This window comes from Leptidea sinapis, chromosome 28, assembly GCF_905404315.1.
Source record: "Leptidea sinapis chromosome 28, ilLepSina1.1, whole genome shotgun sequence".
Classification (NCBI taxonomy): Eukaryota; Metazoa; Arthropoda; class Insecta; order Lepidoptera; family Pieridae; genus Leptidea; species Leptidea sinapis.
Window position 1 is genome coordinate 5491856 of NC_066292.1, and position 26846 is coordinate 5518701.

Below are 26846 nucleotides of genomic sequence, written 5' to 3' on the forward strand. Positions count from 1 at the left end.
AGCTCGTCTAGTACACATTGTGACGGTGTTGCTGTCTTATTCAGTATTACCAACACATACGGATCATATATTTTATAATAACAAAATGGCGTCATCCAAGGGGAAATAACTAATAAGGAGTTTGAATATTGCTTTCATTAGATGGGTCTATATCTGCTTTCTGTATTTTTGGTGGTACTTTGTCGATCTGATGCTTAAATTATCCGCCATGTAACTCTCTCTCAACAATATTTTAATTTATTTCATCACTTATTTGTGATAGGTCTCTTAATCTATTGGCGGGTCAATTATTTTTTCTTCCTTTTTGATCTTTTCATGGATGCATACTTCATCATCATTCGCAGTCATTTTGATTACGCACGCACAGGGAATGAGGCGAATGCGACTGACATCTAATGAGTGTTAACCAAAATCCGGGTGTACTTTCGAACTATCTAGAATCACGTCCATCACCCTCGTTTACGAAATCACTTAATCCGAAAGTTTTCGAATAGTTAAAACCCCGCTTTAACAAAAAAATACATAATTTTCAAATAGACACAAACCAGTAAGTAGTACTAAAGTTTTTCTTTATGATTGATAACTCTGTAAAGTGTTACTTCATATATAATACTCCATGGTATGGCGCCATTTTATAAAAGCACGAATTATTTTTAGCCATGTTAACACAGAATCTTGTCTGCTTATTACCGAGTAGATTTTTTCATTTTATCGATGGACAAAATTGTATTAGTGTATATGTTCACATGTTATTTTATTTATAATTTAACCTGATCAGAATACATATGGTTATTTTTTATTGATAGGTTTCACATGCAGCATGTTTTTTAAATAGAATCGTCGCGGATATTTTAAATTAATTAAAATATATGTTTTACCGTTTGTGTAACATTGCACATATTTTATTAAATGTGAAGGAACGCGTTGTTTGTTTAGTAGAGGATCGGGACAATGAGCCGTCAACACAAAAGCGAAATGTATTGTTAATTACTGTTTGTGATGTACCGTAACTGTCGGAAATAAACCTAGTCATGTGTTAATTGTTGTTTTATTTGATTGAAGACCTAAACTGGTAAAGGAACCTGTGGTGAGGCTCCTGTTGTTTTATCAGGCTTCTTTGTACGGGATGCCGGCCATTGTGAAATTACTGGGCTAAATGACACATATCTCAAATGTAGAGTGCAAGTCATATAATTTACCATCAGATGAACATACTGCTCATCTCGTCACTGTTTATAAAAGTAGTAACACAATAATCTTATATATAAAATTCTCGTGTCACAATGTTAGTTACCTTACTCTGAAACGGCTTTACTGATTTCTACCAAATTTTATATGCATATTCAGTAAGTCTGAGAATCGGCTACTAGGTATCTATTTTTCATCACCCTAAATGTTAAGGGTGTTCCACCCCTATTTTTTTTATTATAATTTTTGTTTTTTTTTTATGACAAAAATTATAAAATACATACAACCCTAAATTTTCAACCCTCTACGATCAACCCCTATTTTTGTATCCCGATTTTTATATTATTCTGTTCCATCCACATATCCGCAATAGATTTGCAAGATGGCAATGGATCAACACTTACAATAATAATTGTTGTATGATAAATTTGGTAGGTCTGAGAATCGGTTGCATCTACTTTTTACACCCGAAAAATTTTTTTATTACTTTTTATGGCATTACAACGTTTGCTGGGTCAGCTAGTTATTATATAATATTCATTGCACATGATAATAACTATGTAATAATATCCTTCTCAGCAAGTGTGAAATAAAACAACATATTCCCGCTATAAATATTATTTCAAAACCTCGTGCAAGGCTACATTGTGTAGCGCCTTAATTAATTCAAATAATATTTACAGAGAACTTATCTACAGTTTGAGCTGCATTTACGAAATTTATCGAGATGACATATATACATAATATAGCCAGTTTTTTAATGGTAAAAAATGTTACCTTAAAAAATATTTTTTAGAGAAGTCAGTTTTATACCATAAAAGAAATGAATAAGGTTATTAAGGGCATTTCGTAAACGCAGCGCAACGGAATAAAATCCGAACTTTATTTTATATGAAATAAAATCACGAATAGAACCAAATCAACTAGCGATTCTATGAACAATAAGAGTGCGTCAATAACAAACTAATATTTAATTTACTACAGCAGTATTAGCAGTTACAGATTGTCTATAAACATAGTAACTAAAATAAGTATAACTATTACAGGAAAAATCAGATACAATACACAAAACATTTAAATCAAAATAACAAATTTGAGAAAACATTTGTATGTAGCACTAGCTCAGAATAATACACATACATTTTGGCTCTTGTTTTAAATATACATTGATGTGATTGTTTTCAAAAGCGAATACTGAATTGGTTTTACTTTCAGTAATGTAGGTATTCTACTGCCCACGCAGATAACAAAATAAACATGTTGCTTATCCGAGGTTTTTAGCAAATTAACAAGCGAAACCCATCTGCATTTATGATACACAGTAGCTTTGTGTTGAATTCTGATACCGATGTACTGCAGATGGACTTTTACTATGTTTAACAGGAGAATAACAAAAATTCCTTTATTATTATTTAGGTTGGATGTGATTAAACTCAAAGATATTAAAATGTTACCAGAATCATGGATATTTTAATTGTAACAATAGTAATTGAGGATGTCTAACAGTACACATTGATATAACGATTATAAATTAACACAATATCCTGTTCCAGCACGCTCAGAATAATTAACAACCAACATTATTTAAAAGTAACAACTAAGAGAACTGTTCTAAAGTATAGTAAGATAATAAACATCACACATGCCTACAGCGGGTGCGATGTCTTGTTAGAAGTGGCCGCGATCAGTTCAAAAGAGCCCAAACAACTTGAACTATCAAGTTACCTACACCTCTTATTCAAAGGCAACATTACATTTTCACAAATTTTGGGTGGCCAGGCTTTCCGAATGATAGCTACTTTTCCTGATGAAATAAATAGCCACCATTAGCTTACAGTTAACCTATTCTGGTATGATAATATTATACAATATTCCTTCTAAGTACATGTCACAACTGCTTACATCGCCAAGATGGCGAATGTCATAGCGAATCAGTTCTCTACAAGGAATAAACATGCAAAAAATACTAATCGACAAATGACTTGTTTTAATTACAATTAAAAAGCTAGAATTATGTATTTCAAGCATTTATTAACTTTTTGTTGTGGCGTGAATTATACAATAAGACGTGTCAAACGATTGAACTAAATAAAATACAACAAAATATATTTTTCTAACTAGCTCTTACCGGCGGTGCATTTCAATACAAAACCTAAATCTACTTACAATAATTTTTTATACAACAACTAACTGCCACAACTCACTATCCCTTTATGTCTCGCAAGTATAAGTTGATACTAACTTTCCAATATTTACTAAATACAGTCACTCAATTTATAAAATTGATTCAATATTTTCAAACAAATATCTTAAATCTGTATTAAACCAAGAATATCGAAAGTTCACTCTAATTAAAATATTTTTGGTATTTATTTTTTATTTTTCGTGATTTACAAAAAAAAATATAAGTAATTTAAACGTAAGCAATTTTAATTTTAATATCTACTTCATTACTTCAAATCAATTTGTTTGAAACATTGACAACAATATCATCAGAACATTTTGTATTGGAAATGTAGAAAAAAAAATCATACAATCTATTATAAATTTGATAACTTGTAGTCGTACAACCACGTGACCAATATGTTTGTTTATTGTAGGTATGTATGACTGCAATTTGTGATTGGTGCAATGAGAAAAAATGGCGGACTGTGCAATACAGCGTGTGTACGCTAATCTGAAGTAAACCTTTTAAATTCAGGCTGTCATTTATTTTCTGAGAAGTATACAAAAACCTTTAATAATATTATTATACCTTCACAATGTGGCTATTTATTTATTTATTTGGCATAAAGCTTTCAAAGCATCAAGAATACTAATTTCAGTTCCTGATAACCACATCATATTTGTATGTTTGTGTACTTTGTGCACTGTAGTCACCAGGAAACTTGCCTTGGAAAATAAGTTTTAAAACAAATATCAGAGCCAGTTGGGGGTTTGGGTGAATATCGATCCCTATTGATGAAGCGTTAAATCAAAACGATAGTAAACAGTGTAATGGTTCAGGTTCATTGTAATAAGCCGGGAAAGGTGTTTCAAATGTGAATAATGAATACATTTTCTCTTCTCCAGTACCAATTAAATATATGACTGCAATCCGTGCTATCGGAATGATATATTCCTCCACGAAAAAGTTTACAACAAAATGATTTTACCAAAGAAGATACGCGGATTATATTAATTAAAAGTGGGTTATTGTGGGTTTGCACTAGCCGGATTCGTTTCTACACCTCAGTGAAACGTGGAGAGGTGTGTCGTGGTTAGTGATAGCGGTGTGGGTGCGTGTGAGTGCGTGTGGATGCGTTTGTGTGCGTGTTAGAGCGCCAGAGCGGCCGAGCGTTTATCTCTGTTCTTGTTCCGAGCGACGGTGCGTGCCTTGCACGCAGCATTGTTTTGCAGGTGCTGAAAAATAATGATTTTCATAAGTATTACTGTCACTTAATATTATTACAATAAAAAATTATTTTATTTATTTAGAGCATTGCTAACGAAGCATACATCAACGCTGCATCGATATGTCACTTCATTGTGGGTTTTACACCACATTCACCAGGCTGTCTTTGACAGTGGGGTTTTCAAGGAAAAATACGACAATACGAATATGTTATACCTTATATACCTTGCGTAGTTAAGATTGCTGATCGGGCGAAGAGCTAATCGACCTAAATTACAATATTAAAATAAATATTTGTTCGATAGTCGAACAAGCGGGTAATAATCAACTCTGCTATGAATCCTCTTGTGTTCTCTGTTGCCGGAGAGTACGCTACGTGTGTGTGTGTACGAGTACGCTACGTGTGTGTGTGTACGAGTACGCTACGTGTGTGTGTGTACGAGTACGCACTAATATGCTACGGTGATTATTTAGCATTACATACCCTGTATCGTCGTTTATTCTTCTATATAATATAAATTACATTAATTTGGTAAAAAAATGTGGTAAAAGTAATACAGACTGTTAAAAATTCAAGAGTCTAATTTAAAAAAATGCGGATAGACGGTAAGGGAAGTATAAGTAATAAGGTTCCGGAAGTTTTGTCGGGTTCATCCGAAAGAGGTGTCGATAGACACGGATTATAAACACCCATTAGCGAAATTCTCTAAGAAAAAAGCCATTGTATGAAACGTGCAGTGATTGATAGATGACGGCTATAATCTAGTAAAAAACGGAGATAACCGAAATCCACTACGTTTTAAGCATCTGTTCGCTTATAAATTTAGCCGGATTATTACTTCGTCGCCACATTGTAATAACTATTTCAAACTTATGTCAAATCTAAGTTTTAATCTAATTATTTAGTTTTCGTTTTGAATACTGTACAATTTTTACTTCTTTTTTATTATTTTTTGGAAAATGTACTCCTGTAATAAGTGTACATCTAATAATGTGTGTTTGTATAGATTTAAGTATTATTCTTTTGTATGTAATAAACTTTTAGTAGTCTTAATTAAATATTTATTATTTATTTATTATATACAGACACTTTATCACATAATATTACATCATATTTGGTCCCTACACTAGACGTAGCCTGTGCTGTAGGCAACTAATTTACAATCTATGGTTAGCAATATGATCCGATAGGTAAAAAATTCCCACTCTGTATATGTGTGTGTGTGTGCGTTTTTTTGGGTGGGTGCATGTGAGAGAGTGTGAGGATCTGATTAATCATGTTACGAAGTATTAACATTATATTAATCCTAAGCTATCAGTTTAAGAATAGCTTTGTATTATCTCTGTATTTTAAATTGGACATGATGGACCGAGCAATTTTAATATATCATTTTAAATTTACCTTGTTGTATAAAAGGAATTTTATTTCTCAAAATTGATTCCTTTAGAATTCTTTTTGATGTCATTTCTAATATACTAGATACTACTACCGCTTCGGAAACAAATGGCGCTCTGAGAGAGAAGAAGCACCGCAAGAAACTCTCCCAGCATTCTTTTTTTTTTCGCTCTTTTTAATAAAAATATACAATATTGTTCTTTCATTGCTATTGCTATAAAATAGTCATAATCTAGTCCCAGGCTCTCCGATCACTTAGATATTCAGCTGTGAAGTAATAGGATTTACGACAGAGGCATTTTTTTTATAAAATATTTAAATTTATTTATAGATAATGCCTGAGCAGTGGCTGGGATTTTATTATAAAAGTGTATACATTTACCCTTGAAGCTATTATGTATCTTATGAAGTCTACTAGAATTAGTGACAAGCAATCCCTTATTTCTAGTGTTATAATAATGAAAATCACTATTAAGAGCAAAAAGGTGACGATTTTTGTGAACGTATATTAAGTTTTCATAAATGTACTGACAATGAACAGTCATAATATTTATTTATTTAAATTTTTCTTTGAGAGACTGTCTATAACCAAGCTGATATATAAGCACGAACAGCTCTCTTTTGCAGAGCAAACACTATGTCAATTGTCAGCAGCATGACCCCATAGTAAAATACCGTACGTCATGATGCTGTGAAAATAACTGAAGTACACCAATCTAGCGGTCGCAACATTAGTGTACTCTCTAATCTTTCTAACAGCATATGCCGCAGAACTAAGTCTATCTGCTAGTTGGGCAATATGTGGACCCCACTGAAGCTTTTTATCTAACGTGATACCCAAAAAGACCGTAGTGTCCACAAGTTACAATTTCTCGTCATTTATAAGTACGTTGGTTTGTACCTCCGCTGTGTTTGGTGTAATGAACCGTAAACACTTGGTTTTTTTAAGTGCAGATTATTCGTCTCAAACCAACGCACTATCTTTGAGAGGGCATTGTTTACCTCGTCATCAATATCTGCACTTCGTTTCACTTTAAAAATAAGTGAAGTATCATCAGCAAATAATACAATCTCATGGTTATCATCTACCACAAAAAGTAGATCGTTAATATATATAAGAAACAAGAAAGGACCGAGAATAGAACCCTGCGGAACACCATTCCCACAGCTTTATCGACCATCTGAACTCTTTCGCTTAAATAGGATTTTAACAGATTAAGGGCTCTATTATGTAGTCCATAATGCTTTAGTTTTAGGAGTAAAGTTTCATGGTGGACGCAGTCAAATGCTTTGGACAAATCACAAAAAATGCCCAATGCATCCTGTGACTCTTCCCAGGCGTCAAAGATGTGCTTGTAGCCGCGATCAATGAGTCTAGTACCCGCATTAATTGTTGATAAGCCCCTAATGAAACCAAATTGATTTTTGTTCAATAATTTCCAAAAATGCATTTGTAGTTGCTGAAGCAGTTTTTCAAAAATTTTACAAAAAAATATATTAGTATGTAAGAATGGGCTGAATCTACTGTTGTATTTATTGTTGGTATTGGAATCTTGTACGGACGGCTATCTAGTAGGTTTTTATAATTAGGCAAATTCAAGACCTCTTTATGCATGCTTGTCATAACACGCAAGATAAATAAATATACCTCGACCAGAAAGAAGTTCTAAGTGTATATATAGTTTATGTGTTGAGTATCTAATAGGTTTTTTAAAAATCACTTTAAGGACAGTTCTGTGTGCTCTTTTAAGAGTATCATGTGTGAAGTAGCCGCCCCTCCCCATAAGGTGATACAGTAAGAAAACACAGATTGACCGATTGCAAAAATCCTCATTCCTTGCTCCACTGTGTGAAGTGCAGTAGTTTTTCCCGTAAAATAAAAGAGCTGTATCATAAGCATAACAAATGACGTCAGAGCTAGATAATTTAGTTTTGATGTCATTTATATACAAAAGGATTAACGTGGGGTCCAATATACTTCCTTGGGGGACGCCAAATACATTGTATTTGGATTGCTTTACTTATGATCAACTATAACACACTGAGTTCGGCACATTAAATAGCTTTTGAACCAGTTCAGGCAATTACGTCGAATACCTAGAAGCTCAGGTTTTCATAAAAGTATAGGAATAGAGACTGCATCAAAAGCCTTCGCGAAGTCTAAAAATACACCGATACATGCTTGCTGCTTATCTAGTTTGGAAGAAACAATTTTAGTTACTAAGTCTACAGCTATTTCTGTTGATTTTTTAGTGCGGAATCCGAATTGTATGTCAGATTTTATTTTTTGTGCATCAAGAAAACTTGTCAATCGCTTGTGTACTAGATTTTCCAAAATGTTTGAGAATGATCCAAATAAAGAAATCGGTCTATATTTCGTAGGATTCGATTTGTTACCCGACTAATGAATAGAAACCATTGCAGCCGTTTTCCAGGCAGTAGGAAAAATGCCTTGAGATAAATTTAGATTACATAATATGCTCGTCAGGGGGGGAGTAATATATTTTTTGCTAATATTCAAAAGGCGGTTTGATATTCCATCCAGTCCAGGGGCACTGTCAAGATTAGAGTTACTTATCAAGGATTCAATTTCTCAATCATCAGTGGGTCCTAAGAAAAATTATTGCTCTGGAATATTTTCGAGTATTATTAGCGAGTGAATCTTCTGTTTCATTGCATGCTGTGAGTATCTTGTTTGCAAGAGTTTTACCTATGCCTGCATAATATTCAAAGCAATGGTCCAGAGATTCCGTTACAGTATCTTTAATATTGGTGAGTTCGAGTGGTACTTGATTTATTTTCTTGGTGTGGGAAATTGTTCCTATACTCTTCCAGAGCTTTTTAGGGTCGTGTTTGTTTTTTTCCAATTCAAATGACTCAATTTGGTGTTTTAGTTGTCGCAAAAGATCGTAGTAAAACGAAAAGTATGAGTTTGTTTGATATCTTTAGTTACTATTCCCGCAATTACAATATCATGATCTTTAATATCTGATTTGTAAATGACTGACTCCGAGTGGTACTTAGAAGTCACGTGAATATGATCTAGGCGCGAATTAATTCTTGTAGGCTTATTTACGATAGGCTGAAGGTTTAGCTCTGCTAACAAACAAACATATTTCGCCAGCCATTTGACTATTAATATCTCCAGCCATAATTACACAACGAGCATCTTTAATATTTTGGATTACTGTAGCTAGAGAATCTAGAAAAGGCGATATATTTATATATGACGGCGATTCATATAGGGCTAGTACGACAAGTTGATTTTTTAAAGTAATTTTTAAGCATTTTACATCTTCAAAAACAGGCTCATCAACTTGCGCTGACTAATGTTCATGTACATAAGCAACTACGCCTCTAGCTCTATTTATGTATTTATTAGTTCTAAAAAAAATTTATCCCTCTATGTGGGGTATGGCAGAGTCCTCAAGTATCCAGCATTCGGTCAATACTATAACGTCAAAAAGCATTCTAAATCTATATAGGGTCACTTAAAAGCTGTCGAAATTACGTTGGATACTTCTGATATTAAAGGTCAGCATTTTAATATCAAATTAAGTGTTAACAAGAGTTCTACAACAGTCAGGACTATGTGCATTATGGCAAAAGTCATCGGGCGTATCGAGTTCATATTATATAAATAAAATAAATAAATCTCACTGCACGTTTCATAGTAAACAAAATTCGTTTTTTACTTCGGCAGTTCCGCCTCTTATTACGTCGTACATCCTCTTATAATAATGCTCGTACCCGCTGCGTCTTGGTGAGGTGTTGCTGCGGCACGAGGCGCGTGGCCGCGGGCGGCAGCGACAGCGCGGCTCTCAGCAGCGCCACGTGCGGCAACAGCGCCGTCAGGCCGGCGCCCAGGCTGGCGGCCAGCGCTCCATACAGCGCGCGCGACGACCACGAGCCGCACGACACGCTCTCGCCGCCCACGCGGACACGCAGCCCGGGCACCTCCCCCTCCTGACACACGCACGTTATGCAACACGCCCGTAGATAATACTTCACAGTCACTGTGCCAAACGGCACTTCCGATTTTAATGTATATGAAAGATCTCCTACCAAATGACACTGATCGATTTTGACAGTTGATTGGACATTAAGTTGATAATAGTATCACACAAGCCGTTCCCGCCCGCTTCGCAAGGCGAATTTTAAAAGAAAATAATTTAATGAAGGAGCATTGGAATTCGAAAAATAAGTAGCCATAAACCATCTAGGATAAATTTCGCATCGTATGGTGGTAACTCAATGTCGATACGATCAGTGGTTTGGGCGCAATTAAACCTCAAACAAAGATTTTCATTTATATATCCATATATATCCGAGGGCTGCACTAAAAGTATCGGGAATGGAATATTACCACTGTTCCTGTCATATTAAAATCTTTTTAATTAAAAACTTCTTGGTTTTAAAAATCGAATACCATTTATATATTTAAAAAAAAACTCGGTCTTGGCACAAAGTGTTTTCAAACTTATTTAGTCGTTGAGAAAATGGAATTGGCTCAAGAAAATTCTAGAGCGATGATTTATTATGGCTTTCGAAGTGGTTTAACACAAAAACAGTGTGTTTGCCGGATGATTTCTGCATTTGGTGATGAAGCCCCATCCAAAACCCCAATTTATCGCTGGTTTGCTGAATCTCAGCGTGGACGTATCAAGCTCAGTGATGATTCCCGTCAAGGTCGTCGAAAAGAAAACGTTGATGCTGTGCGTAAGCTGATTGAGGAAGATCGACAATTGACCGCGAAATTCAGGCAACTTTAGACATTGGCATGAGTCAAATACAAATAATCTTGCATGAACAATTAGGTGTAAAAAGTTGTTTTCCCGATGGATACCGCATTTGCTCTATGAAGAGTAAAAAGCGGCTCGCGTTACTTGGTGCGTCAGAACTCTCGAAAGATTCCACGCAGGATCCTCAAATGCTGTATACAACATCGTATCAGGTGACGAATCCTGGATATACGCGTACGAACCCGAAACAAAAAACCAGTCACGAGTTTGGGTGTTCGAAAATGAATTAAAGCCAACAAAAATTGTTCGTTCACGGAATGTTGCAAAAAAAATGGTGGCCCCGTTTGTCACCAAAACCGACCATGTTGCGACTATTCCTCTTGAGGGACAAAGAACGGTTAATGCAGAATGGTATGCTAGCATTTGTTTGCCACAGGTAGTATCTGAACAACGTAAAGAGAACTGCCACCGCTGCATCATCCTCCATCACGAGTTCGATGCGAGTTCTCACACCACGCACAGAAGAAAATAGTTTTTAGAGCAAGAAACCATAGAATTATTAGACCATCGCCGTACAGCCCCGACCTAAGCTCTAATGATTTCTATACTTTCCCTAAAATAAAGAATATTATAAGAATTGCGTGGTCAGACATTTTCATCACCTGAAGAAGCTGTGGACTTATACAAAACGGCCATTTTGGAGACCCCAACTTCCGAATGGAATGATTGGTTCCATCGTATGGAAAAATGTGTCAAAAATCGCGGAGAATACTTCGAAAAGCAATAAATACATTTTTAAATAGTAATGTTGTGTCACTTCCTTGATTCCCGAAATATATATATATATATAGATTAGTGTTTTAATACCTAATTATCAACAGTTGCATACATGACTTTATCTGCACCCATAATATGAATCATGTATAAAAGATTATGAAACAGCTTATTGCCAACATTAAAACACCCAATGTCCTAATAACCATAACATCATCCAAACGAGTGTTGTAATGTTGTACTGAATTTCATTACAACACTCGTTTGGATGATGTAATGGTTATTAGGACATTGGGTGTTTCAATGTTGGCAATAAGCTGAGTCTTAATAGAGTATTTAAAGCATGAGTCTAGATAAAAATATATTTACTACATTAAAGCATCAGATAATTTATACGTCTAAATATTCTCTTGCATATTAGACAACCGATAAAAACAGGCCAGGTTAAATACTTTAGTGTGCTTGAGAAGCTATGTCTCACACTCATGATTTGACACTTTGTGTTTGTGTGCCTGCATTGTTCAAAATAAAATTTACTGTCAACCTCTCTTTTTCAAATGACGTTTTCACCATGTTTAAGAACCAAAATAAAATGTGTGCTCCAATTTAAATTTGGTCCAGTATAATGACTGCAAATATAACCATGGTAACAGGAATATTTCAGAAATGTCTTTGTTAACGTTAGTTATTGTTTTAAAGTACTTAAAAATCATCTATATTATGTATATTTACTACATACTAGGCGAGACTGAATCTTAACAGACAGCAATAAGGTTGAATTAAATTTAAAATAGTTTTTTAACATTTCAATGTTGTATTCATGTACTCATTATAACTTGGGGGACAGTAATAGATAGGAAATTATATTAGTTGACTTTTATCATATCATATATTATAATCACCGATCAAAAATACTGTTTGCATAGTAATAGCAGCTAAAGTGAAAGAGACTTGAATATGACGAGGTTCCGTCAGAGTGACACCGGTTATACAATCTAATTTCAATTTCAAATAGTAATCACCTCAAAGTATTTAATGATATCTCTGAACGTTGCCCGCTGCACTTTCCTGTCCCGTTTAGCATGGTACTTGTGAGAGTCTCTGGCTAGCTCCTCGAGCCTGGGCACCACCAACTCCTCAGCCGTGACACTCCAGCTGCTTACTTCTTCATCGGGCTCGGTGATGAGCTCGTGGGCGATAGCTATAGCACCTCCCGCCGCCATGCGCACCTGAACACAAAACACTCTTAATATAAGAGCTTGTATTGAGATTATTAGTATATATCACATATCCCCGCACACCGCGGAACAGTTAAGACACATACTCGTAATCTTTTCGAATTAAATTCGCAAAAAGTGGGATTAAGCGTATTCTTTCTCAGAAATACTACACAGTTTGTCAGTTAAGAAATACACCAACACCTAAAAAGCAAATCTATAACGAAAAGTGAAGTGCTGTGATTAATTAAACGTAATTTGTAAGGTTCAATGTGCAAAAAGAATCCAAGTGATTAGCAGTGTCGGCGTCACAGTGTACAAACCGGTCCAGCCAAGAGACAGAAAAATAGGTATAACAGAGACATCCATCACTACTATCATTTACTATTTTCAATTTGGATAGAAAAGCATAAGTGGCGTTGTAGGTATATTTGAGGTTCTACTCAAACGCGACGGACTGAGTTCGCATCCCAGTAATCTAAGATATTTTTTTTTTTCTATCGTTTTTCTTATAATAGAGATTTGTAACACATTGGCGTATTTCAGCCCTATTGAGCATCTCACGTAAATTTGCTACACATATAGTTGTTCAAAGACTGTCATCAATATGTTTGCATGTGCTAGCTGTGGAGCACAACACTCTGACGGAACGGTATGCAGCGTCTGTAAGCAGCGATATGACTACCAATGCTCAGGTGTTTCCGAGGTGGGCTACCGCAAACTGGGTGACAGGAAGAACTCCTGGAAGTGTCCCAAATGCAAAACCAGCCAATCGGCAACCCCAGCCACCACATCACCGCAACCCCTTCAGCTAGAAAAAATTCATGAACAACTTAATAAAGTTATGTTCCAATTGACTCCGCTGACTTCCCTAGCGGAAGACATAAAAACAATAAAGAACGAGGTAACTAGTATGAAGGAATCGCTGGAGATGGCCTTCCACCTCATTGGCGTTCAATCAGAAAAGGTCAAAGACCTAGAATCTCGACTGATAACGGCAGAAAAAATAACGCTGGAGGTACCTGCTCTTAAATCGGAAATCGCCCGAATCAATCGAGAGCTACAAGATCGAGACCAATGGGCAAGAGCAAATAATGTGGAGATAAGAGGGATTCCCCAGAAGAAAAACGAGAACCTATATGAGATTGCAGAGAAAATAGGTCAAATTTGTGATGTTTATATAAAAAAGGAAGAAATAAATTATATTGCACGCATACCAACACGAGCACCTAACACAGAAAAACCTATAGTAATCGCATTCAACTGCCGTTACTCTAAGGAAGAACTTGTAGCAGCTTCTCGTAAGAACAAGAAACTAAATCTTACCAGCCTCGGCTTCAGTACTGCAGGCAGCTTCTATATTAACGACCATTTGACGCAGCGCAATAAAAATCTTTTGAGTAAAGCGAGAGCTCTAGCTAGGGAGAAGAATTTCCAGTATATATGGGTCAAGCATTGCAAAATAATGGCTAGACGATCGGACACCTCGCCAATATTTTTTATAAAATGCGAAAGCGATCTAACAAAAATAACATAGTTATTAGGCCAATTAAAACTAAAATACCTTTTCAACTGTATAAATTTAAACTTGACAGTTTGGGAAACATTACTAAAACTAGCTCTTATCATATAAATTACAAAATTAAAATACATTTATTCTCCCAACTATTACTGGTAAACAAAAACAGACTAAGATGTTGTATTAATTCACCTACAATCACAATTAATTTAAATGGGTCAATATTTTATCGTTCCTTACGAGATGCTAACTACACAAATTGTTGTAATTTAAAATACTATTTTTATATAAAGATTTGCTTGAGACTTTTGTTATCATCTGATAATAATGGCGCCTAATAATCTTAATATCTACTATCAAAATACTCGAGGGCTACGAACAAAAACACACTTATTTAAAAGAAACATACAACTAAATTCATATGATGTTATCTCATTGACGGAAACCTGGTTGCTTAGCAGTATTAATGATTCTGAATTATTCGATGACCGATACATTATTTGGCGAAGGGACAGAAATTATTTAGCTACACGTGAAAGGTATGGCGGGGGAGTACTTTTGGCCATAAAACGCGAACTTATCGCAGAAGAACGCTTGGAGTGGCGCACCTCTGCCGAGGATATATGGGTTACGGTCAGCTACAAAAATAATAGAACAACGCCTAAAATACATTTTTGTTGTATTTATTTATGTAGTGAAAGACTTGGTCATTCCTTTAACTCACAATTAAATAATTTTACAACAAACCTATCTCTCATAATCAATTCTTGTCCAAATGATATATTTATTATAATGGGAGACTTTAATTTGAGTAACATACAATGGTCACCTGGCTCTCATGATCATCCGGAACACTCAGGTGCCTCAGGTGAAGCACAGATATTATTTGTTGATACCATGTCTGAATGTAACCTCACACAATATAACTTATGCCATAATATTAATAACAGAGTCCTAGATTTAGTACTAAGTAATGCTTACCTTGCAGTTTCTTCTTGTGATGACCCCTTAATACCAGAGGACTCCCACCATAAATCTTTAAGAATAATCTTAAATTTAGAAAATCGTAATCACCTAAAGACAAACAAAAGACAGAAATACATGTATGAACAAGGTGATTACGATAATATCAAATTAATATTAGGTAAAATGGCTTGGGACGACTATCTACTAATCAATTCCATAGAAGAAGCAATAGAAGTATTCTACAAAAATCTATATGATACTATAAACAAATATATTCCTCACAAATTTTACTCGCCCAATAACTTTCCACCATGGTACACCGCACCACTAAAAAAGGTCCTCAAAGAAAAATTCAAATTTCTTCAGAAATACAATACTTACGGCAATACATCTGATTACAATACATTTTCTATACTGCGCAAAAGAGCGAAGGTTCTAGAGGACCAATGCTATAAAACCTATATAGAAAGATGCGAGGAATCAATAACAAAAAATCCCAAATTATTCTGGTCATTCACAAAATCTATAAAAAACAATTCTAACATTCCTCCCTCCCGTCTCTTTTATGAATATCAATCGGCAGACACAGGAGAAGAAGTTTGTCGTCTCTTCTCAGATTATTTTCAATCGACGTTTCTTTCACCCACTACTAACCAAAGCGATCAGAACAGGACTCAGCCAGACTCTAGTTTCTCAATAAGTGAAATAGAAATAATACCAGATGAGCTTAATAAACAACTCAAATCTGTAGACCTTACTAAGGGAGCAGGACCTGATCGAATTCCCCCATTATTTATACAAAAATGCGCAGATGTACTAACGGAACCTCTTACTATATTATTCAAACGTTCATTACGGGAAGGAGTAGTTCCGAAAATCTGGAAGTCTGCATTTATCACCCCCATACACAAAAATGGCAGCAGAAATGACATTAAAAATTACAGGCCAATTTCAAAGTTATGCATTTTCGCAAAAGTTTTTGAAAAATTAGTCTACACCCAAGTCTATAATAGTGTATCAACCTTATTTATCCCCGAACAGCATGGATTTATTAGAAATCGCTCAACTACGTCTAATCTACTATCATTCCTAAATTACACAACATTTAACATGGATTCTGGGGGTCAAGTAGACTCTATATTCACAGATTTTCGCAAGGCATTCGATCGAATTGACCATAAAATACTACTCCAGAAAATTCTTTCGGCAGGAATTCATGGTAATTTATATAGGTGGTTTACCTCGTACATTGAGAACAGATCACAGGCTGTGGTTCTCAACGGATACTCATCAGAATGGAACTTCGTGCCCTCTGGGGTCCCTCAAGGATCCTTGTTGGCTCCATTGTTGTTTAATATCTTCATTAACGATATCGCTGCTTGTTTTCAACATTCCAAATTCCTACTATACGCAGATGATATGAAAATATTTAAACAAATTCGTGACGTAGATGACTGTCTTTTATTACAACAAGACATGCACAGGTTTGAAAAATACTGTAGCATCAACAAACTAGACCTGAACGTTCCGAAATGTTACGCTATAACATTTACCCGTAAGCCTAATTTTATTAAATTTCAATATTCACTTAATGGTCATCCACTCAAAATTGTAAATGAGATACGTGATTTAGGCGTAATTCACGACTCTAAGCTTTCATATGATAAACACATTGAAAACATCGCTAATAGGGCCAACCAGTGTATAGGATTTATCAAGAGATCCTGTTCCCAATTCTCAAGTATCAAGGTTATAAAAACGTTGTATTGTACATATGTTCGTAGCATACTCGAGTATTGCACACAAATTTGGAACCCTCAGTATGATATATATATTAACAGATTAGAATCAATCCAACGCAGATTTGTTAAATACCTTGAATATAAGTGCAAGACAAACGACAATGATTATGATTCAAGATGCAGGAGATATCATATATTACCACTCCACGAGAGACGCAAAATAGCTGATATTCTATTCTTAACAAAAATAGCACAATGTCACATTGACGCTTCCCATCTTCTCTCGAATATAAATTTGAATATTCCCAGAATCTCTGCAAGACATCCTAAATATTTACATATACCCCACTGTGCGTCAAATTACAAACAAAACTCATTCTTCTCAAGAGCATCTCACTGCATAAATAATCTTAAAGGCTTTCCTGATTTTGACCTGTTTAATTCATCCACAAATTCTATCAGATCAAAAATTACTAAAAACTGGTTTAATGTGTTTCCCTAACTGTTACTATAAACATAATTGAACGTAGTGTTTAAATTCTCTCTGAACATAATAAATGTAATACCTATGTAAATTATTAACATATTATATATAATACTTGTATAAGAAAAAATAAATAAAAAAGATGTACCTATATTACACTATGTGTTATTAGAAACAAAATGCGAAAACTATTAAATGGTGTAAAATGTTCACACTATTATTTAGTAATTAAGTTATTGTAACACTGTAAGTTTTCCAAATAAAATAAAATAAATAAAATATAGAATATTAGTATTAGTAGGATTATTTTAGTCTCGTGTCAGAATTTGGCGAGTCAACATCTCCGGAGGATGCCTCGTGTAGAGACGAAACACGTGTCGAACTGATTGAATACAAATCTTTAGCGGAGTTTACACTCAAGAAGGGTCACAATATTTTAATAATTATTGATTTCCGCAAAATAACACCTCATTCAAAAAAAAATTTGAATTAATCAACTGTATAATGATAAAATTAGCAGTTCAGATACCAAGTGACGACTCCGTCATGCCGTATCCGAGGCAAATAAGAGCTATATATATTATATAGAGATATGTTTTCTACTTGACAAGCTAGAGAGACTAGGAAAAAAACCATAACAAAATATATTGTGATTTATATATTGAGTGTCTTTTGAAACAGAGGACTGAGTGATAAGTTATTTGGAACAATATAAAATACTGCGTTTGTATACTAACACGGTTACAGTGAGCGGAGCTAGACTCAGAATATGCTATGACTAATTAAAGAGAAACTATATATAAGTTGCAGATATTATAAAGTATATTTTCTTGCTTGATGTTTCAAATGTATGAGCCTTTAACCTTTTCTATAAATCTATGTAGTACAGATTTTATGAAATTGAATTGATCAATATTTGCCCATCAGCTAGGTCCAAGCTCAACTGTTACTCCACTTTACTGAGCTAAGCAAGACAGAGCAGAGTTCCACAAGAGCCACAGTGGGAGACGTCCATGCGATATTGTTTTGATGAGATGACGTCATGCTGAAGCAGTGTTGGTAGGCCCTCCACAAGATGGACGTCAATATCAACGGAATACGTTGGATGAGGGCAGCGTCGAGGAAATCTTTGGGGGAGGCCTTTGTCCAACAGTGGACGTGATGATGTGTTGACACGCACCTCTATCGCGTGCGCGTGCAGCAGGTCGGCCAGGCGAGCCAGCGAGGGCTCCTGCTGCTGCAGCAGCTGGCGGGCCCTCTCCGGAGTACAGGCGGCTAGCAGCAGCGCCCAGCCGTCCACGGCGGCCGCGTGGAAGGCGCCCTCCTCCACTGCGGCTCCAGACACCTTCACGCTGCCGTCCCCCTGCAGAAGACACACAATTCTGTTACATAACAGTACAAGACTTCTTAAGATGTGACGAGATGAACAAGACACTCATTTGAGCACGGCTATTTATAAAAAGTAGATGGTATCAATGTGTAGACTGGAAACCTGTTTCGGTCTGAAGGGCGACGTAGCTACTGACATTACTGGGCAAATGAGACTTAACATCTTATGTCTCAAGGTGACGAGCGTAATTTTTGTGCCGCTCAAAATTTTTGGGTTTTTCAATAATCCTGCGCGGCACTGCATTGTAATGGATAGGTCGTATCAATTACCATCAGCTGAACGTCCTGCTCGTCTCGTCCCTTATTTTCATTTTAAAAAAAATCTGTTACATAACGCTACACGAGTTCTTACGATGTGACGAGATGAACAAGACACTTATTTCACGGCTATATATAAAAAATAGCTAGCACTACACCAATGTGTAGACTGGAAACCCTGAACAGAACGCAATCGAAAATTCAGATTTTTGAAGCCTAAAAAGAAATAAACTATATATCATCTATAGGATCGTTCGTTTTAAGTACCTTTTTTTTGTCTAAGAATGAACCAATGAAAAATAGGAAAAAAATTTGGTTGGCTTTACGTAGTTACATCTTATATATAAAATTCTCGTGTCACAATGTTCGTTCCCGTACACCACCGAAACGGCTTGAACGAATCTCATGAAATTTTGTGAGCATATTGAGTAGGTCTGAGAATCGGCCAATATCTATTTTTCATCCACCTAAATGTTAAGGGTGGTCCACACGACATTTTTTTTTTTATTTTTTTTGACATTTTTTTTTAAATTTGTTTGATTATGAGTCAGCATTAAAAAATACATACAACTTCAAATTTTCACCCATCTACGATCAACAGTTAGTTTTGTATCGCGATTTTAATATCGGCAATACAACGTTTGCTGGGTCACCTAGTAATACATATAAAGAAACTGTAACGTGCGTATATTTTTGACTTTATACGGAAATAATACGAAGCGATTATTACTTTACTCTTATACGAATACGAAAATGAAATTCCTGGAGTGAAAAGATTTTAAAAAAGAAGAAAATAATAACTTTATTATTCTCATTTTGCAACATGAAACATTGCTAGACCACTTTTGGTCAGTGAAAAGATTTTAAAAAAGAAGAAAATAATAACTTTATTATTCTCATTTTGCACCATGAAACATTGCTAGACCACTTTTGGTCATTCTCCTATGTCCATGAGTGTACAGTCCGTCACACACAGCGATGACTCACAGCAGTCATGACACACGGCAGATCGACGCACTATCACGTCGTTGACCTTGGCTTTGATCTTCACCTCCGAATTTACACATGCCATATGCAGGCCAATGGAAAATTATCCAAACACGTAACAATTATTACATACACCGATGAAACATGAACTAAGCTGATTGAAATAAATATGATATACGCGACTTACAATGTTTTAAATGCATTATTATTTTATTATAATACTAGCTTTTACCCGCGACAACGTCCGCGTGGAATAGTTACTTTGGGCAGCATTTTTTTTATTTTTTAGAATATCTTGCAAATACTACACATACAAACTCGGTTACCTACCTATAAATTTATTATTTTAAACATATTTATAAACTACTTTATTTCGTTTTCCCACACTTTATCAAAACATAATAATTTTGCGGGTTTGATATTCGTGATAATAATATAGTTTCTTATGGGAAAAACATTTTTTCTTAAAGTATTCCTGTAAATTTTATGTGTTTTATCTTTGTACCAAATATAATATAATACAATATTAAGAAATCTGACGACAGGTCAAATATAACGTTACTAACCTTGAGATAGCTGCCACTGAAGATGGACTCAAATGTCTTCATAACTTCTATTACTTCTGTCAGATCTTCTTCCAGCAGGTAGCACAATATGGCGAGCGCTGAGCAACACTAAAAACAATAGCTTGGATTAATATATTACTTTGGAGTATAATTATAAAAATAAATCAGTGATACCCTCCATATTTATATATGGCAATGGTTTAACTACTTCGTCCCAACAATGAGTAATGGAATATCAAACGAATTTTGAATAGAAATTGTTTCCAAAAGTTCTTTATTGAAAATTATTTATAATATGCCATATTTATTTTGTATTAATCAATTATAAAAGAATCAATGAACGATTGGTTTGATTAGAGATGAAAATTCGTAGTTAGCAAGTTGGGGTAGCGATGAAGCTTGGTTGGCATACCTCAGTCCGGGACTCAAGGGAGGCTGTCTTATCCATGGCAGCTGCAAGCAGTGCGGGCCTCACCACGCTCATAAACTCCTCGGTGCCCTCCTCACCAATCTGACAATACAGAAAAAATATTCAATATCCCCTCAAAATAAATTTTCAATATCGCCACAAGTTAGGATATCATCCTCACCATCTGGATGTGTGGCGGTCCTCCACAGTGCGGTTTACAAGGAGCTTTCTTCCACGTACTACAAAGCTGTGGAATGAACTTCCTTGTGCGGTGTTTCCGGGACGATACGACATGGGTACCTTCAAAAAAAGCGCGTACACCTTCCTTAAAGGCCGGCAACGCTCCTGTGATTCCTCTGGTGTTGCAAGAGAGTGTGGGCGGCGGCGATCACTTAACAACAGGTGACCCGTACGCTCGTTTGTCCTCCTATTCCATAAAAAAAAAAAAGTATAGAATTATTGGTGTTAAATGAGAAGCGAGCTAACTATCATAATTATTAAGTTGTAAAATAAAATTCTGAGTTGTGAACAACTGACAACAGTTCACAGATAAAATAAAAGTGAAGATAAGACTAAGTCAGCTAAGGCACATTAAGTAAACATTGCTAATATGCTCTCAACAGAATTACAAAAAATTTGCCAGCAGAATTACCAACATGATTTTTGGATGATTATAGCGTATACATAAACTGGTAATGTGCTATTACAATTACAATAGAAACTTGATTTTAATGTAGCTTCAAAGAAAATTCGGCTAAGAACATACATTTTGTAATCTTGCAAGCTATAGGAAAAATATTGAGTTTCAATGCAAATGAGCCAGCCTCACCTAACACAATGCAGGTCATCAATTTACTTCATTTATTTTTTTAATAAGTTTTATTTTATTTTGCTTAATACTGACCACCTTTATTATATTCTAAGAAGATATTCATAGCAGTGCTTAAGTTTTACAAAAATAAGGAAAGCAATTAATGAGTTATTCCAGATTATTCAGAATGTTGAATTCCAATAATCATCTCATTAGCTGAAAATTTTTAAAGAAATTCTGTAGAGAAATTCTCAATATTGTAATATTTATTTTACAAAATATATACCATGGGCCCAAAAGCCCTTGAAGAAATTAATATTAGAAGTAATAATATCTATATGATGCAGCTACTGTACTCAATAACTTTTGTATTAATTTACAATTACTTTTTTGACTTACTCATGTAAGGCATTAACTATTTGACGTTTGAGTATGTTTGATGCATTACTTGACATATTATGTTGTAACTGAAATGATTTTTAAATCGAAGAAAATGTAAATCTAATATATAAAATTCTCGTGTCACGGTGTGCGGGACCGAACTCCTCCGAAACGGCTTGAACGATTCTCATGAAATTTTGATTGCATATTGGGTAGGTCTGAAAATCGGACAACATCTATTTTTCATCCCCCTAAATGTTAAGGGTTTCCACGAATTTTTTTTTATTTTTATTATATTTTGTTTGATTATGTATGAGTCAGCATTAAAAAATACATACAACTTCAAATTTTCACCCACCTACGATCAACAGTTACTTTTGTATCGCGATTTTAATATAGGCAATACAATGTTTGCTGGGTCAGCTAGTCATGATATAAAAGAGTGGCAATGAGTTTCTTGCTACTTCTTTTAATTAGTTCAAACCTTTATTGAGGTAGCGGTAGATTCAATAAGAAATAATATTTTTTTGACATTCATAAGTGTCATTGCCGTGACCTACATCAATAAAGTGACTTTGATTTGATATATAAATACAGTTTTGTCTTTAACAGAAGGAACACCGATTTAATTGACCAATTGACAGATACCTGTAGTGCGAGTATGGGCGCGAGAGACGCGGCTGCTCTCCTCTCGCCATCCTTGCCGCGGCGCAGAGCCCGGGTCACGTGGTCGGCCAGGGTCAGCCGCTGCCCCGTGAGCATGGGCGTGAGGTACCGCCGCTGGAACGCACTGCGAAGCGCCACCAGGGCTGCCGCGCGCGCTGCATTCGATCTAGCACTCAATGCATCTATGGTCTCCAATACTTTTTCTTCGAATTTCTCTTGAAGTTCGCTCTCTGAAAGCGAATATATTTGTTTTCCGAATGAATTAGCATTAATTTATCATATTATAAATAATATTTTAAAGTTATACTTTCTTAAAAAAAAAAATTTTACGGATGCAACGCAATAAAGCGTCACGAAAATGTGGCACGTTCTTGTCCAAGAAGAGGGAGATTGAAACCGATTAACACAGAGTGAGAAAGGGCAAACATAGCATGAAGCACATAGCGCCACGAGTAAGTAGAACATCTTCTCTACTAGCGTTGTATCGTGTAGGTGCGCGCGACCACTAGTAAGTAGAACATCTTCCCTACTAGCGTTGTATCCTACATACTAAAACTAGTTTGGCAAGTTTCACTTCTGACATGTGTACTTTGTACACATGCGTATTTTTTTTTAATTTTATTCCATAGACCAGAAATATAGTCTTTGAGGTAAATAACAATATAACTTAATACATTAATTAATTTATGTAGTCAAAAACTAGAGTAGGTTCAAATATTCATTATATTGTTGTCAGAGAATATAGGACATTAAAGCAGTTGATATTTACCACTTGGATGATTCTTTGAACAGGATGAGTGCTAGGTACCACAAGCAAGCATAAGTGTGTTTTGGTTTGAAGAGTGCCGTAGCTAGTGAAATTACTACTGCTACTGCCGGGCTAATGAGACTTAACATTTCAGTGATGAGTGCAATAGCGATGCAACATTTATGTAAAGGAGAAAGATTATTGGGTTCAATCAATAATTGTGAGCAGCACTGCATTCTAATGCTATTATTATTACTAATCATCAGGTGAATATCTTGCATATATCACCACTTATTCTTAATCAAAATGTTGTTTTATATTTAAATCTGTATCAATACCTGTATCATCATTATTACTCTTGAGATCCGACTGGCATGATGTCTCCGAAAAATTGTCATTTGTCAAATCTATTCCTGCATCTTCATCTGAAGAATAAGGCAGCTCCGTTCTTCTGTGCTCTGCAAGTGATACAAATCCTTGTTTACAGGACATACATAATGTACACTAAATGAAGCCAAATTCTCACTAAGCTGAGAACAATTAATCACTAAATATTTCAAAGAAATGTAAGTGAAATAAGTATATTATATAGTAAGTGTAAGACTCACTAGCATTCAGATGACCAACAAAACTCATTTGTCCTCTAACTCTTGTCTATACTAGTTACTAAAATGTACATAAAGTAAATTGTCTTATCTTGAAAAAGGAACACATACAATAATTGACATAATTATGAAGTTTATAGACTGTGATCTGTACAAGTCACTCTGTGGACATGCTACAACTTCAATAAAAATTATGGATGATTAAATGGCAATTCTGAACAAATATAAAATAAATCCTATTAATATTATAAATGTGAAAGTTTGTATGTCTGGATGTATGTTTGTACTTCTTTAACGCAAAAACTACTGAATGGATTGTGATGAAACTACAATAATATAGCTCACACAATAACACATAGGCTATTATTTATAAAACTATCGCGTGAATTATACTTTATATGGCAAAACAATGTCTTCCGGGTCAGCTAGTATTATACTAAAGTTAGAGCAAACATTTTAGTAAAACTCATGTATATTCACAAAATATACTATTTTATAGATAGGATTAATTAGAGCTAAGATCACAGCATTCTAACTTTAAACTTTGGTATGCCAGAATGTTGATCATGTTAAACAGAAACCAGTGGGAGGCTATTTTGCACAGGGTGCCATCTATATTGAGGCTATCACAACGGCACCTATTTCTGCAGTGAAGCAGTAATATATCTATTGTGTTTCGGTATGAAAGGCCCCGTAGCTAGTGAAATTATTGAGCAAATGAGACTTAACATCTTATGTCTGAAGGTGACAAGTGTAATTCTAGTGTCACTCAGAATTTTTGGGTTTTTCAAGTATACTGAGTGGCATTGTATTGTAATCGGCAGGGCTTATAACCATCAGCTGAACCTCCTACTAGTCTCATCCCTTTTTATAAAAAAAGGAAGTATTTCAGCCATTTTTGAATATCACATGTCTATTGGTGATTCATTAAAATCAAAATTAATAATTGCAAACATATATATAAAAGACAAAACATATAATAAATACTATGTTAATACTATACTACAATCTGGATGTATTGACGAAAGTATATATTTCAGGTTTTACTGGAGTGTATTATAAAATTATTTTTACATAATTATGTGATTATTCGATACTTTTTAGAAGTCTAGAAATGCTGTACAATGGCTCAATAAGGAAGCTCATGTGGTCTTAAATTTTCTGAGAAGACATTCATAATAGTGCTAGTTTTACAAACACTTAATGAGTTATTCCAGAAAAATATTCAGAATGTTGAATTGGAATAATCATCTCATTAGCTGAAAATTCACAATATAACACTAGGATTTATTGTAGAAAAAATTCTCAAAATTGTAATATTTCTTTAACATAATATATAACCTTACTATACTCTTGAAGCAGTAATAATATCTTTATAAATACTGCATACTAATATAACTTGTCTTTACATTCAAATATTACTCTAAATGATATTGAAGTGTTGATTATTTCGAACATTAATCAGAAAAAGGTCATTATTAAATATGAAAAAATAAATCAGCTATTTGAGTGGATATGACCATATGTCAGCAAAAAGATTATTACATAAATTTGTTTGTTATCTAAGAACATCAAGGTCAAAATACCATACGAAAAATAACAACTACGAATTGTCATTCTAGTAAGGTTACGTGCATGTGGCCTATGTTATGACATCAAAGAGATTGTAGCATTACGAGAAACTTGCGAAACACGGAACTGTTAGATCTTTATGACCTTTTGTAAGCATATGTTGCAGACTTCCTATTGCATATTGCATTTCTTTGTAAGTACGTTCATTATGTACGAGAGAATTCTCGATCACAAGGTCGACGACGACGCGTGATCACAGATTTGGCGAATTCCAGTCCACTGCACTGTCTCGATGTAGCAAAACTCATTAACACCAGAACAATAGAAAAACTCACCGTATTTTCCTTTTTTCTTTCCTTTAGGCATGATGATGAATCCTGGGATAGTGCTGACTAACAATAAAACTAAATATTCACTAGTATTTATCTAAATTTCTCACTTTTAATCAAGACGGAGAACAGTTCAATATATCAGTTCTTATAGAGCAATTTAGATAACGAATATAACATAAAACAAAAATTTCAGAAAAACTCTTTAACATGTTTAACCGTGTATCATTCACACGCGACTCCGCCGATTTGCGCAAGCAAATTGAAATTATTTTATTTATAAAATTAAAATGGTGTTACGCCGTCAGCCCGTACCTGACGTTGTCAAAATGAGACTGTCACAAAGAGTATATATAAGCTACAAATATATGATCGGATTTCGTATGGTCAAATCAAGGCCAAGCCATCGGATGCGGTACGGTGGGGGACCGCGTCCCGTAGTATGTCGCATCGTCTATCGCACAAAATAATAATAATTAACAGATTTTGTGCGATGGCAAATGTGAAATACCAGCGAATATGATCCGGTACGGAACGCGTCCGATGGTTCAGACTTCAGTCGGTACAAAACCGACCATGTGTGTAGCTATTACTCTAATAACCTAAGCACATCATTGGACTTTGGTCTTACGGTCAAACCGTTGGACGTGGTCTGGTAGCGGAGCATATTCAATGGTATCTTACATTGTCCTTCCCACAAAAT

The 26846-nt window shown here is 35.0% G+C and overlaps 1 protein-coding gene across 1 annotated transcript; it reads right to left on the reverse strand.

Annotated features, from left to right (window-relative positions):
* Positions 1 to 1790: 1790 nt before the first annotated feature.
* On the reverse strand, positions 1791 to 26457 carry LOC126972983 (interferon-related developmental regulator 2). Its single transcript, XM_050820097.1, has 9 exons — positions 26150 to 26457; positions 23976 to 24095; positions 22872 to 23119; positions 21035 to 21133; positions 20623 to 20730; positions 18603 to 18785; positions 12517 to 12723; positions 9729 to 9944; positions 1791 to 4590 (listed from the first exon to the last, which is right to left on the reverse strand). The coding sequence occupies exons 1-9, from the start codon at positions 26178 to 26180 to the stop codon at positions 4504 to 4506; spliced, it is 1299 nt and encodes a 432-aa protein (XP_050676054.1). The 5' UTR covers positions 26181 to 26457; the 3' UTR covers positions 1791 to 4503.
* Between the last annotated feature and the right edge of the window lie 389 nt (positions 26458 to 26846).

Bases quoted from the DNA above. Each gene is read 5' to 3' on its own strand.
- LOC126972983 (XM_050820097.1), bottom strand. From the start codon at position 26,180: ATGCCTAAAGGAAAGAAAAAAGGAAAATACG. The intron at 24,096-26,149 runs GTGAGTTTTTCT...TATCACTTGCAG, and splicing joins AAAGAAAAAAGGAAAATACG to AGCACAGAAGAACGGAGCTG. The intron at 18,786-20,622 runs GTTAGTAACGTT...TGTCTTCTGCAG, and splicing joins TCAGTGGCAGCTATCTCAAG to GGGGACGGCAGCGTGAAGGT.